Below are 13,347 nucleotides of genomic sequence, written 5' to 3'. Positions count from 1 at the left end.
GGCCCAGTGGAAGCCTAAGAAGGCAATTGAGAGTACCCGGGAAGGAGGCACATGTCTACGTGGACCAGGGCAGGAGAGCAAAGGCAGTCTTTAGGAACAAGGCCCTAAAGACTGGTTGCCAGATCACAGAGAGGAGTGGATTTAGAATTCAGGCCATGCATCCAACTTGGAAATGAAGAAGTTAAATTGTCACTTTTTGCAGATGACATTATTCCCTATATAGAAAACCCTAAAGATTGCACCAAAAAACTATTAGAAACAATAAATGAACACACTAAAGTTGCAGGATGCAAAATCAATGTACAAATATCCAATGCATTCCTGTATACTAACAATGAAATTTCAGAAAAAGAAATGAAAAAAACAAAAGTTCCTTTTGCAATTGCAACAAAAAGAATAGAATACTTAGGAATAAACTTAACAAAGGATGTGAAGGACATATACACCGAAAACTATATAAGACATTAAAACTATATAAGACCGAAGACTATAAGACATTATTAAGAGAAATTGAAGAAGACACAAAGAAACGGAAAGATATTCCATGTTCATAAATTGGAAGAATAAACATAGTTAAAATGGCCATGTTACCCAAAGCAATATACAGATTTAATGCAATCCCCATCAAAATCCCAATGGCATTTTTTCAAGAAATAGAACCAAAAAAAATCACCAGATTTGTATGGAATCACAAAAGACCTCAAATAGCCAAAGCAATCCTAAGGAAAAAGAACAAGGCTGGAGGTATCACACTTCCTGACTTCAATTTGTACTACAAAACAACAGTAATCAAAACAGCATGGTATTGGCAGAAAAACAGAAACACAGACCAATGGAATAGAATTAAAAACCCAGAAATAAACCCATATGTATATGGCAGATAATTTTCGACAAAGGAGCCAAAAATACACTCCTACAAAGGAGAAAAGAAAGCCTCAATGACTGGTGCTGGAAAAATTAGTAAGCCACGTGCAAAAGAATGAAACTAGACTGCTATCTGTCACCATGTACCAAAATTAACTCAAAATAGATCAGAGACCTAAACATAAGACCTGAAATAATAAACTGCATAGAAGAAAGCATAGTTACTCAATTTACAGACCTTGCGTTCAGAGAGGATTTTATGAATGTGACCTCAAAGGCAAGGGAAGTAAAAGCAAAAATAAATGAATGGGACTATATCAAACTAAAAAGCTTCTGTAAAGCAGAAGAAACTATCAACAAAACAGAGGCGACCGACTGAATGGGAGAAAGTATTTGCAAACAGTGCCTCTGATAAGGGGCTAATATCAGAATATATAAACAACTCGTACAACTCAATAACAAAAAGAAAACAAACAATCCCATTAAAAAATGTGCAGAGGACCTGAACAGACACTTTTCCCAAGAAGACACACAACGGCCAAAAGATACATGAAAACATGCTCGACTTCACTATTTATTAGGGAAATGCAAATCAAAACCACAATGAGATATCACCTCACACCTGTTAGAATGGCTATCATCAACAAGACAAATAATAACAAGCGTTGGAGAGGCTGTGGAGAAAAAGGAACCTTCATACATCACTGGTGGGAATGTAAATTAGTACAGCCACTACGGAAAACAGTATGGAGTTTCCTCAAATAATTAAGAATAGAATTACCATAAGACCCAGCAATCCCTCTTCTGGGTATCTACCCCAAAAATCTGAAAACATTTATCCATAAAGATGTACCTACCCCAATGTTCACTGTAGCATTATTCATGGTGGCCAAGACACAGAAACCACCAAAGTGCCCTTCGATAGATGATTGGATAAAGAAGATGTGGCATATATACACAATGGAATATTGCTCAGCCATAAGAAAAGATGAAATACTGTCATTTGGGACAACGTGGATGGATCTTGAGATTATCATGCTAAGCAAAATAAGTCCGCCAGAAAAAGTCAAGAACCATATGACTTCACTCATATCTGGGATATGAAACTGAAAGCAACAAAGGAACAAGACAAACAAACAAAGAAACAAAAACTCATAGACACAGACAACAGTTTAATGGTTACCAGAGGGTAAGAGAGGAGGAAGGTTGGTAAAAGAGGGAAAAGGGGGTCAAATATATGGTGATGGAAGAAGAACTGACCCTGGGTGGTGAACACACAATGTGATATATAGATGATATATCATTGAAAAGCACACTTGAAACCTATATAATTTTACTAACCAACATTATCCCCCAATAAATTTAATAAATTATGAAAAAAATAATTCAGACCATGAATATAGCTACCATGCAGTCTTTGAAGACTTGCTTGTGTGGGACTATGGAAGTTGCTACTATGCATGTGGTCAGAGATATGCCATCTCCTCCAGAGAGCTGTCTTAACCCTCCGAATGGAGTGAATCTCCCCAACTCTCAGGTTATAGGTTATAGGTCTAAGGCCTTTATTATCTTACCCACCACTACATTTTGCCTTGGTCCCCAGACAGAGCTGTAAGCTCCTCGAGGACCAGACTCCCACATGGACAAGACTCATGCATTTTCAAATATCTCTTTTTGGTCCCAGGTATCACAGCACATAGCAATACTCATAAAAGGGCTGCTGAATTGACGTCAACGCTGTATTCTCCTCCCAATATGAGAAATTCTGCACGTAAACCTTTGAATAAAACATATTACATGGAAGGAAAAAAAGAAACTGATCTACTGTTTTTCATCTGGGTAGATCATTTAGCAAAATCTATCTTCACAGACCTTTCTATATCCCTTTTTGATACTAATCATCTGTTTAACTGCTCCCTCCTTTTTTTTTTTTTTTACCTTTTTACTAGTTTCCATTAGGTAATGCAGTTCATCATGAAATATCACTGTTGCATTTCATAAGAATCAGAATCTCAGTTAATGAGTTTTAGACACAAGTAAATGCTTGTAATCAAAGCACAGAGCAAAGTTTGCCTATCCTTCACTATACAACTAAAAAATAAAATGTTTTTAACTTCTAGAATTCATTAATTTGCTAATGACTTTTCCCTGTAAGGGGTAGTTTGACACTGCTCAGCTGTAGTTATAACAAAAATCTCATTTAGGCTTTCTCCCTGCTCTCCATATTCAAAATGAATCGTTCCATATATTGATTGAGAAGGAATCAAGCATTTTTTTTGAATAAAAGGCAATTTTCCCTGCTGCAATGTTGTGGGCAGGTTCAGTACTTTCCTATTCTTTATATTCCCGAAATGTAAAAAACTCATCTCCCACAATCCAAATATCTTCAACTCCACTTACAAAATAAATCAAAGGGTTATTCTTCACCCCCACAAAACCTCTTATCAAAAGATTCAACCCAAGATTATTTTTATTCAGCAGCACCTACTCTCAAACCCATTTAAAATGAGATGCTACTTACACAGCTTTTCAGGAACCAGAATTTTCTAAGAGCTAAGAAGGAATGATGAATGAACCCAACCCTTTAATTTTGCAGTGAGGAAACTGAGGCTTAGAAGTCGATATGGACTCTCAAAGCTACCTAATGACAACAGCTGGGACTTAGCAAGGCCCCACGGCTTCTCACCTCTTCACCACTTCCACTGTGCCAAAGCCGCCATTATATCTTGCTTGGACTGGTGCAGAAGCCTCCTAAGCCCTGCTTCTGCGCAGCCCCCTACACCGTACCATCCTCACAACGGCCACTCCATATAGTAGCCAGAGGGATGCACCTACAACAGAAGGCAAACTATGTCATTCCTTGGCTCAGAAACGTCCAGTGTCCTTCCATCTCTCCTAAGTAAAAGTCAATCCTCACGTCGTCTATATGGTCTATTCCATTTCTAGTTACTTGTATCTTCAGTTGCTGCACCCTCACTGCACCCAACATGTACTTCACCCTGGGGACTTTGCCCTTGGACTTCCCTCTGCCAGCAACTTCTTCCAGATTTCCAAATGACTCCCTCCCTCCATTTAGGGGTCTCTCTCTCTCTCCCACTTTATTATTTTTTCTAACCCTTTTACCAGCTGACATATATGTGTTTATTGACTACACTTCCCTCCTATAATGTAAGCTCAACAAAAAAGTCCATACTGGATCCCTACTATCTGGTACATGGCAGGCACTCAGTATTTTTGTAGAATAAGTGCTTGCTATGGGCCAGGTACCATTCTAAGGAAGGTACAGGAACCAATTTACTTCATCTTCCCAATAACACGAGACAGACATTATTGTCATCACCATTGCCCTCCTGTTTCACAGATGAAGAAACTGAGGCACAGAGAAGTTTAGTAATTTGTCCAAGATCAGCCAGCTAGTCAATGGTAGAGCCAGGATTTGAACCGAGGGCACAGGCTCTTTACTCACCATGATGTATTGTGTCACTCTTAGTTAGCTTAGCTAAAGACAACTTCAATGGGTTTCCCCTATACCAGACTCAGAAATTGAAGTATACCAAAGTGCACTTTCAAAATATCAACAGTTTCCTATAGATGCCTAATACTTTAAAATAATCAGCAAGGTGTGATTTTGACCTAAGATTGGAAAACAAAATGTGAGAAAATGTGAGCCACAACTGTGCTGCATCAGTGTCTAACTCAGAGAACACACAAACGACTGTGGCTTACAGGGAGTGTGCAGGTAATTCTCCCTACTCAACTGAGATTAACACAATTAGCTCTGGTCCATAAAGGGAAAGCTAAGACACAAAAGCTGCAGTGACGTTCCAGCAACAGTGGCTGGAAGGGAGCCTCTGCGGGCCCCTCTAGAATTGCAGTAGGTCACACGTGCTCTCTGCTTATTAGTGTAAAACACCCTGGTGATTCACATAATGGAATTTTTAAGCCAAGATGTCACCTAATAGAGGGTATGTTGATATAGCTTTATCTGAGAAGCTGCATAATCATCTTAATGTGGAAAATGCCATAAAGCAATTTGTGCCTTGGAATAAAGAGAGGTGCACCCTCCTGGGAATTACTCCACAAAGGATATCAGGAGATTTTCAGTGACAAACTTACAAGACAACTGGGCAGATGTCTTGTTAAAAAACAGGGTCCAATGGAGACTCTTTGAGGACAGTGGCTGTGCCCAGTTCAATTTGGTAAGACTTAGCCGGACCCCTGCCTGAAAGAGCCTCTGGGGACCCACAGGCTTGCCCATGCTTCCACAGGGGAGAGACACCTGGTCTGTATCTAATCTCCTGGGATATAAAAGTTCCTACCGGGAATCCTCTCTGCCTCTGGCTTTTGGGCCAAATATTTACTTATGCAAGCCCAGAGACCTTTCGTTATCTTTCTACCCCAGATAGCCGAAAGACTCTTTCCTCCCACTTTTTTGGAATTCTCTGAAAGAAATCATTCTCTGAAAGAAATCTCGAGTTCTGGAATACCACCCCCAGCCCCAGTCTTCCTTTGACTTGGGACTGTACCATCCTACCTGTCCCAGGCCTTAGCCCGAGAAGGAAGGGGGTTGGCTGGAAGGGAGGGGCAGGGATGTCACAAGCATCTGTCACCTGGCATGCCCCCTCACTTCCCTATTCCCCAGCCCCACCCACCCTCACTCCGAGGAGGTCCTGCAAGGCCCTCGCCCTCACGCACGCCCCGACCCGGCCAGGCCCGTTCCTCCCGCCCCAGTCTCCTTCCACTGTCCAATGGCCGAGGGGCAGGGCAAGCTGAGCAAGCCGCGGCAGCCCAGCCGGGTCTCCGCCCTATTCCCGGTTCCCGAGCCGGGCCCCGGCGGCCTTTAAATGCCGCCCAGGGCCGGCTCAGTGCGGCCCTCGCCACCTTTCTTCTTCGGGTGGCGACAGCAGCACCCTGAGGCAGAAAGCAGCACGGACTCGACAGCCGCGGTCCGGGCAGCTGCAGCCACCTCCGACCTCACGGCCGGCGCCGCCTCCCTCCCCCCGCCCCCTCCCCCTCCTCCTCCTCCTGGGCCTGCCAGCCCGGTTGGCGCCGGGGCCCAAGGCGTGCGCGCGCGCGTGCCCGCGCGTGTGTGCGCGCCCGAGCCATTCTCGGACCCGCGCTCCCGACCCGCGCAGGACCGCCCCGGGATCACCGCCCGCGCGCCGCGTCCCACGTCCCCCGCGGACGGGCGCCCAGCAGGGCACCCCGCCGTGCTGTGCAAGAAGATGGCGGGATCGGTGGCCGACAGTGATGCCGTAGTGGTGAGTGTGGCGGGGTGCACGCGAGGCGCCCCCTTCCCGCCGTCCCGCACGCCGTGCCGCTTGCTCCAGCTGAGCTGCGGTGGAGAGGAGCTGAGGCCCTGCCCTGCGCCCCCGCGTGGGAAGGCGCCCGGGTACCTGTTAGCAGGAGCCACTGTGCACGGCCGGCTGGGGGGGTGGGAGGGAGGCGGGAAGGGTGCCCCGGGGTGGCGGTCCGCTGGCCCGAGGGACGGTGTTTGCGGCGGACGGCGGGGTGGGGGTGAGAGCCCACTCCGTGCTGTGCGGCCCCCGGCCCGGTGTGTGCACGTTGCACGTGTGAGGGTGCGCGTGTTGGGGCGCGCGCCCCGCGTCCGCCCTAGGCGTCCCGGGGATTCCCCCTTGGAAATGGGTCCGCGCCGGCGGCTCCCGAGAGAAGTTGAGCTCGGCAGCTCGACTTCAGCCACGAACCGGAGGACAGGCCTGGGTGACAGCGGGTCCAGAAGCGTTTACGGTTGGAGAGGTGCCTGCCCTCCTACGTCGCGGGGCTCTGGCTCCCCGGTGTGTCTCGACCTTGATTTTGATCTAGATCTGACGAGTCTAGGGATCTTCAGAGGCTTAGATCCCGGGTACAAAGGACGGGTTTTGTTCCAGAGGTTTTTGGACTGGGAGGCGGCAGCATCTGCAGACACTGCCTGTATTCTGCTGGATGTCGCCAGATTTGTGTAGATTCTTACCGGCTCCCTCCCTTACCCTCCACCGCACCCCCAAAATAAGAGCCTTTGGAAAACCAATCTGTGTGCTTCTATTTTTAGAAACTAGATGATGGACATTTAAACAACTCCTTGGGCTCTCCAGTTCAAGACGACTTGTACTTCCCACGACTGGTAACTGATTTTGTCTGTGTCTCTGCCTGCACCCTCTTCCTTTCTAATTGTATTTTCTAGTGGGTCAGGTCCTCAGGATCTGAAGGTTTGGCTCTTCCCTTCCAGGCTGTAAACTTCCTGTTTCTTCTCTCATCCTTTGCAGATAGTTCCATTTTGTGGGCATATTAAAGGTGGCATGAGACCAGGCAAGAAGGTGTTAGTGATGGGCATCGTTCACCTCAACCCTGAGAGGTAAAGCAGAGGCGGAGTCCTCCTCACCCCGAGACCTGTGAGGCAGTGGCAAGGGCCTGCTCACTCCTGTTTACTGGGCCTGCTCACTCCTCTTCCTCTCCCTGTGGCCAGTGTTGTTGCTAGTTGAAAGTGCCAAGAAAGTACCATGTTCCCATGAAAAGAATGTGTATGAATCCCAGCCATCATTTCTCCAGACAGCTATTTATATCAGAGATTATAAATATAGGCCCACATCATTTTCTCTTTGACCCTTAGGGAGGCCAAAGGATTTTTTTTTTTAATGGTTTTTAAACATGGTGCTTGGAACAAGAACTATCAGTATAAATGAGAACTAAACTTTACAGGGTATTATTTCCCCTGGTCAATTTCTGTGGTTGTTTTTGAGAATTCTGAAATGGATTAAGACACAGATGTTTGGGTGGTTTGGAGTATCTGAAATCCTTAATGTTAGTCATTTTCAACTCCACCAGAATCTCCTTTAGGTAACAAAATTGACTAGTTTGATTGTAATCCTACTTCTCCATACATAGTTTCACCTCCTGTGTAAAGAGCCGTGTCCCATTAAAAGCAGACAAACCCTGAGAAGAAGGAGGAAATGCGGGAGCCTGGGTCGTTATTAAATGTTGTTATATCCAACCCTGAATAAATGAGACAATTCCCTTATCAGCTTTGCCATCAGCTTGACCTGTGGTGAGTCAGAAGATCCTCCAGCCGATGTGGCAATTGAACTCAGAGCTGTGTTCTCAGAACGGCAGCTCCTCAGAAATTCATGTGTGTCTGGTCAAAAGGGTGAAGAACAATCAGCAATCCCTTACTTTCCATTCATCCCAGAACAGCCATTCAGGGTGAGTACTCGAGTGTTTCAGCTCTAACCCTGGCAGGGTGATGATGTTCTACTCCTCCAGTGTGCCAAGAGCACTTGAAGCAGCCAGAATTTTTGCATGTCCAGGAAATTTGTCACTCGGTGGTAAAAAAAACAAAAAAAGATCAAAAGCACTGTGTTTGCTGATACGAATTAATACTTGCCATAGTAGCTCTGGGCTCTATTTAGCAGATACATTTAGTAAATAAATCCATATTTACATGTCCAGATTGTTAAGAATATTTTTCTATGTAGTACTCAACATAGTACTAGGTATATAATAGATACCTGTCCCAGAATATCTGATTGATTAATAAATATGAATTTTTCTCATATTTTGCTCAACCTTTAGGTAGAACTAACCCTTATTAGGTATGACCTTTTAAAGAATATAGTGATTATCGTTTTCATTTTCTCTTGATCCCTTTGCTAATGAGTACTGGCCATGTTATTATTTCCCTCTCTGGGTTAAGTCTACTGTGTGACTGACTGACGGATTCCTTCCCTTGGGCCTGAATCAGTACAGATTTGCTCCCCACTGTCTATAGGGCAGGAAGCATAGCCCAAACTTCCCATCCAATTAAGCAGCATTAGCAGCACTTTCCTCTATGAAGGGCAATGCCAAATACTAGATGCAAGTCAGTAATGTGTTAGGAAAAGATTTACTGAAATGTCAGACCTGGTGATAAAGTTGTCTACATTACAACTTGTTCACAAAAATCACAATAATGACAACTCAGCTCCGCCTTGCATACATACCTAATAAAACAGAACTACGCTTTATCTGTTGCTCTTCATCTAGATATTTACAAGTGCCTTATGAAGAGTAATTATTTTTCTTCCCATCTTACATTCTGGGGGGAAAAAGAATCCATGACTTTTCACATCAGTGATGGAATTAAGATTGTTGCCCTTCTAAATCATAGTCTCAGGAAAGCATCCCTACCCATTACCCCGGCCTTCCTTCTTTAGGATTCTAATGGCCCCTTAGGCTCCTCTTGACTGACAGTTTCTTAATTATGAATCTTAATGCATAGCTCATGAGTGTGAGTAATCAGAGCTTCTGACTGCCAAGAGAAATATAATGTTCCCCAACAACAAAATTGAAATGAAGCCGACCCTTCTTGGTGATAATTTTAGTAATAATATGAAATGAAATGTAACTAATATCACACATGGAGTCTCTCCTTATGTGGTGAATACCAATGCTTTTAATGAATACATAGCACAGAACCAATGATTAATCTCTATGGTGAATTACTTAAGGAAAAGAAGAAGAAAAAGCTTTTACCATAAGATATTTCTGTTTGGCCCAACAAAGCATTGTTAATTACACATCCTTGGTCCAATGGTAATTACTGTGTAACCTTCTGTCTGCTTTAGTGTTTAACAGGTTTTAGTGTCTAGACTATTATTACATGCTACTCATGGGTACCAGTTCTGTTTTGTGAGGGGCTACTCTGAAGGTGGCATAGAATTGTTCAGAGGATGAAAGGGGAGGCATTAAATGCCATATAAACAAATCTATGCTACTTGACATCACTTTCTGGAGTGCAAGGTGAAGGGAGAAATGTTAAAGCATAAGCAATTTTAAATCTTTAAAGAATATTGAATAGTGTAGAACAGTGATTCAACAAAGTGTGTTCCTTGTTCCAGCAACAGCAGCATAACCTTGGAACTTGGTGGAAATGCAGATTCCTAGACCTGACCCTAGACCTACTAAATTGAAACATTTGGGGGCGGAGCACAGTGATTATGTTCTAACAAGCCTTCTGTATGATTCCAATGCACTCCAACATGTGAGAACCAATGAAGATATTGCCTTTCTTTCTCTAAAATGAAGTTTGTTTGTTTTCCCCAACAAGGTTCGTTGAAATTGTGAACTAAGATTATTATTTTGAATTCTCCCAGGTGGAAATTCTCTGTGAACACCCACGTTTCAGAGTGTTTGTGGATGGACATCAACTTTTTGATTTTTACCACCGCATTCAAACATTATCTGCAATTGACACCATAAAGATAAATGGGGACCTCCAGATCACTAAGCTTGGCTGATGTTGTTTAAACCACCTCTATTTCATATAGGACCAGGTGCCACAACTATCTGACTGTTAGTCTGGAAGAAGTGTCTTAACAAGATCTGGAGACTTAAAAAGAAAACAAAAGGCAGGCTTCACTGTCTCTTCTCTCTGTGTTTAGTTTAAACCCAAAATGACAACTTCAACTGTGGTTTGCCCTTAGGAAGCTGTCCGAACAGACACCGAGCCATTATTCCTAGAACAAAGTAATACATTTATGCTGGATTTTATTCAGACTAAACGGAAATGGATTTGTGATGATTTGTGATTTGGTAGCAAGCTCTTCATCTTTTCAAAGCAAGGTGATCTTTAGAAACAAAAGTGCTAAAGACTTACAACAGCAACAAGAGACGGTACGCCGACATCAACTCATTTCTGCACTGAAGTGGAATTGCGGAGCACAACCAACATTTTAGTCAGGGTATTTACATAGAATGTAGGTTGTTCAAGGTTTGTTTGATTGTTTTTTGTTTTGGGGGGATTTTTTGCACAGCATAATGTTAATTCAAATTTTTAAAGCTTTCTCATATTTATTTATACTCAACATATGTATTAGACAATGATTAATGTCTCAAGAACAGCAAGTTATGAACTTTGAATGTACAAATGTCTTAGGCCCGAGGGGGAAAAATACATATTACAATTATGAAACAGAGGAATTTCTACCTTAAAGAATTGAATTATATCCTCCAGGCCCTTAATCTTAGGGTCTCTTGATATAAATTGCTGTAAGTGCTTTTGGGAAGGCTTTGCAACATTTCGATAAAAAACTGCTTATCAAGTTATTGAGAGTTACATAAAATTCTATTTACATTGTTTTTTTCTCCTTACTGTGAATTAGCACAGTATTGGCTTCCATAAGACTGACTAGCTACTTTTCCCTAGATTTACATAATAGCTCATTAAGTTGCTATTAAACTAATTGACAACATACGAGGTGATTGCATAGACAATTTTTAAATGACTATTATATAAACTGTTAAGAGTATAATATGAAAATGATTCTGGAGTGTCGTGTAAAGCAGAAGCAAATAGCCCCAAATAACTTACTTGCAAATAATTTACATCAATTTAAGCTGTTAGCTCATGTATCACTTTTATTATGTGACCCTCACCAGTATCCGTAAGTAATGCCTTTGCAGCTTCAGAGTAGAGGATGCTTCCTACTTTGTGGGCTCTGCTGAGAAACTAGGATAAGATGGGCTCCAGATTAGGAAGTGATCCGTTAGTTTATCTGAAAGGTTAACGCCCAGAACTCCAGGTCTTTGAGTCCAGCCAATAGTGTAAATGCTTCCAATTAAGCTGTAGGCGTTTCCCTGCACTAAATGTGACCACAAGGCCCAGGATGGTTGGAGTTCTGGGTGCTGGACTCCCCAAATTGCACTGGCCCTAGAGAGAAGGACTCGGCATTGCTTTGGTCAGGAAGTGTGGGTTGGAGGGGAAGGGGTGCTGGGGTAAGGGTGTATTTATCTATAATTTAGGTTTTGTTTGTACAGCATACTGTGTCTTGTTATGACACGTCCTTGTCCTTTGCTTTTGAGTTTTTTTATATAACATGCAGAGGCACTGAAGTGACCACGTCATATTCACGTGTCAAGAATGTAGATAGTGTTTCAGTACCAAAGTCTAAGAAGCGGCAAACTAAAATTGTGAATTTTTTATAGGTGATATATTTGGATTCTTCTCAACTTTGAAACTGTTTAGCACAGTTCCATTGTGTTATATAAGAAGATTCTTTGCCCAACAAGACTGGCTGAGCATTGAAAAGCTTTACGGACCAGCTGACTTAATCAGCCGTATTCCGTGAAGTATTCAGCTCTTCTGTGGCTCCCGGTATTTTCAAGCCTGTGATTAACTTCTCGTGACTTGTAAAGCCACTAGATTTTGAGGAGGAGTGTTTGTAGCGAGAGAGAGGGCACCCTGAACTATACTGCTCATAGGGGTTTTGATTCTACTTGTGGTGGAAGACTCCCCGTGGAGGTTTCCTTTGGGTGGCCATCCATTCCCATGCACTGCATAATTCAGCAGAAACTGGAGGAGGTGGGAGTGTAACTGGTTGGAATTGACACTGTACTCTACCTATCAGCAGACTGGTTAGCAGCCAAGCCCTTAGGCAGCTTAGTGTAAAGACACACTGTTAACCCTTCCTTTCTCGGTGAGGTCAGTGGGAACCTCTTGGTTAAGCCTATTGGACTTCATCTAAATGATGTGCTGGTCTGATTCAGATACAACTAAATCAGCAGGGGCCTAATCTAGCTGTACTAATCGTTAGCTGTAAACTGGAAACAATTTCGTATCCTCTCATTGGCTTGTGAGGTCTAAGGTGGGAATTCAGGATGGAAAGTGCAATTTAAAGCTTCACAGGAAAGCATTTGGGTATGTAAGGAGTTATTTCTAACCAGAGCCCTCATTTTGCAATATGACCAAAACCAAGGAGTGTAACTAACAATCAGGCTCTGGGGGAATAAAAAGCAGCTTTAGACAATCCGTCCATTTCTGCATCAAAATTGGAATGAGTGTGTATATCTCCTTAAAAGTTAATAGAAGTGACTTCTACTTCCTGGGCTACCCCAGAATTGTCTTAAAATTATTATTTTTTTAAATTTGAAACCCCATCTCAAATCTTGCCAACCCCAGTTCAAAACCCCCTAACAGATCACTCTTAGAATTGATGGTGATTTGTTAAAATGGCAAATCCTTTCATTTGTATTGAAAAGAAAATATCCAAAAGAGGGAGGAAGCTCTGTTGCCTTGAGAGAAACAGCTTTGGCGTTTTCTGGCGTTAATGTAGAAATAATATTCCTCTGAGGGGATATTTTCAAAGAAACACTTTCTTATTTACTGCGTGGTGTAAAATGTGCTAAATGTGTTCTTACATTATTATGTCACTGCTGAAAGTTATTTGCACTATAATAAAGGAATTTTCTACAAAATGGTTTCCAGTTGATAACATGCTAAATTTGGCACCAGGTACAATGTCCTTAGCATAGACCTTATGGTACAGCCATGTTCCCTGACTTTCACACTCATACTTCAAGACCACGTGTTCCTATGTGATAAACTGATCAAAGGAAGGAAATTGTCTCAGGGCCCTCAGAGACCTGATGAGTTTATGTTATGTATGCAATGGGTTATTTTCAAATATGATTCACATACAGTAAATTCACTGGTTTTGGGTGATACAGTTCTGA

The 13,347-nt window shown here is 42.8% G+C and overlaps 1 protein-coding gene across 1 annotated transcript; it reads left to right on the top strand.

The window, feature by feature from the left end:
- Positions 1–5,591: 5,591 nt before the first annotated feature.
- Positions 5,592–13,103, top strand: LGALSL (galectin like). The gene is made up of 5 exons (XM_033125262.1): positions 5,592–6,125; positions 6,914–6,985; positions 7,128–7,216; positions 7,884–8,061; positions 9,990–13,103. Exons 1-5 carry the CDS (start codon positions 5,709–5,711, stop codon positions 10,131–10,133), a joined length of 900 nt encoding a protein of 299 aa, XP_032981153.1. The 5' UTR covers positions 5,592–5,708; the 3' UTR covers positions 10,134–13,103.
- The last annotated feature ends 244 nt before the right edge of the window (positions 13,104–13,347 follow it).

Source organism: Rhinolophus ferrumequinum, chromosome 13, assembly GCF_004115265.2.
Source record: "Rhinolophus ferrumequinum isolate MPI-CBG mRhiFer1 chromosome 13, mRhiFer1_v1.p, whole genome shotgun sequence".
Taxonomy (NCBI): domain Eukaryota; kingdom Metazoa; phylum Chordata; class Mammalia; order Chiroptera; family Rhinolophidae; genus Rhinolophus; species Rhinolophus ferrumequinum.
The sequence above is the reverse complement of the archived record's forward strand: the minus strand, read 5'-3'. Positions and strand labels throughout refer to the sequence as shown.

What these genes read in the sequence shown, in the direction of transcription:
- LGALSL (XM_033125262.1), top strand. Translation starts at nt 5,709, where the DNA reads ATGCCGCCCAGGGCCGGCTCAGTGCGGCCCTCGCCACCTTTCTTCTTC. An exon ending in GTTCACCTCAACCCTGAGAG is followed by an intron (nt 7,217 to 7,883) that starts GTAAAGCAGAGG and finishes TTCCCTTATCAG; the next exon opens with CTTTGCCATCAGCTTGACCT. An exon ending in TCCCAGAACAGCCATTCAGG is followed by an intron (nt 8,062 to 9,989) that starts GTGAGTACTCGA and finishes GAATTCTCCCAG; the next exon opens with GTGGAAATTCTCTGTGAACA.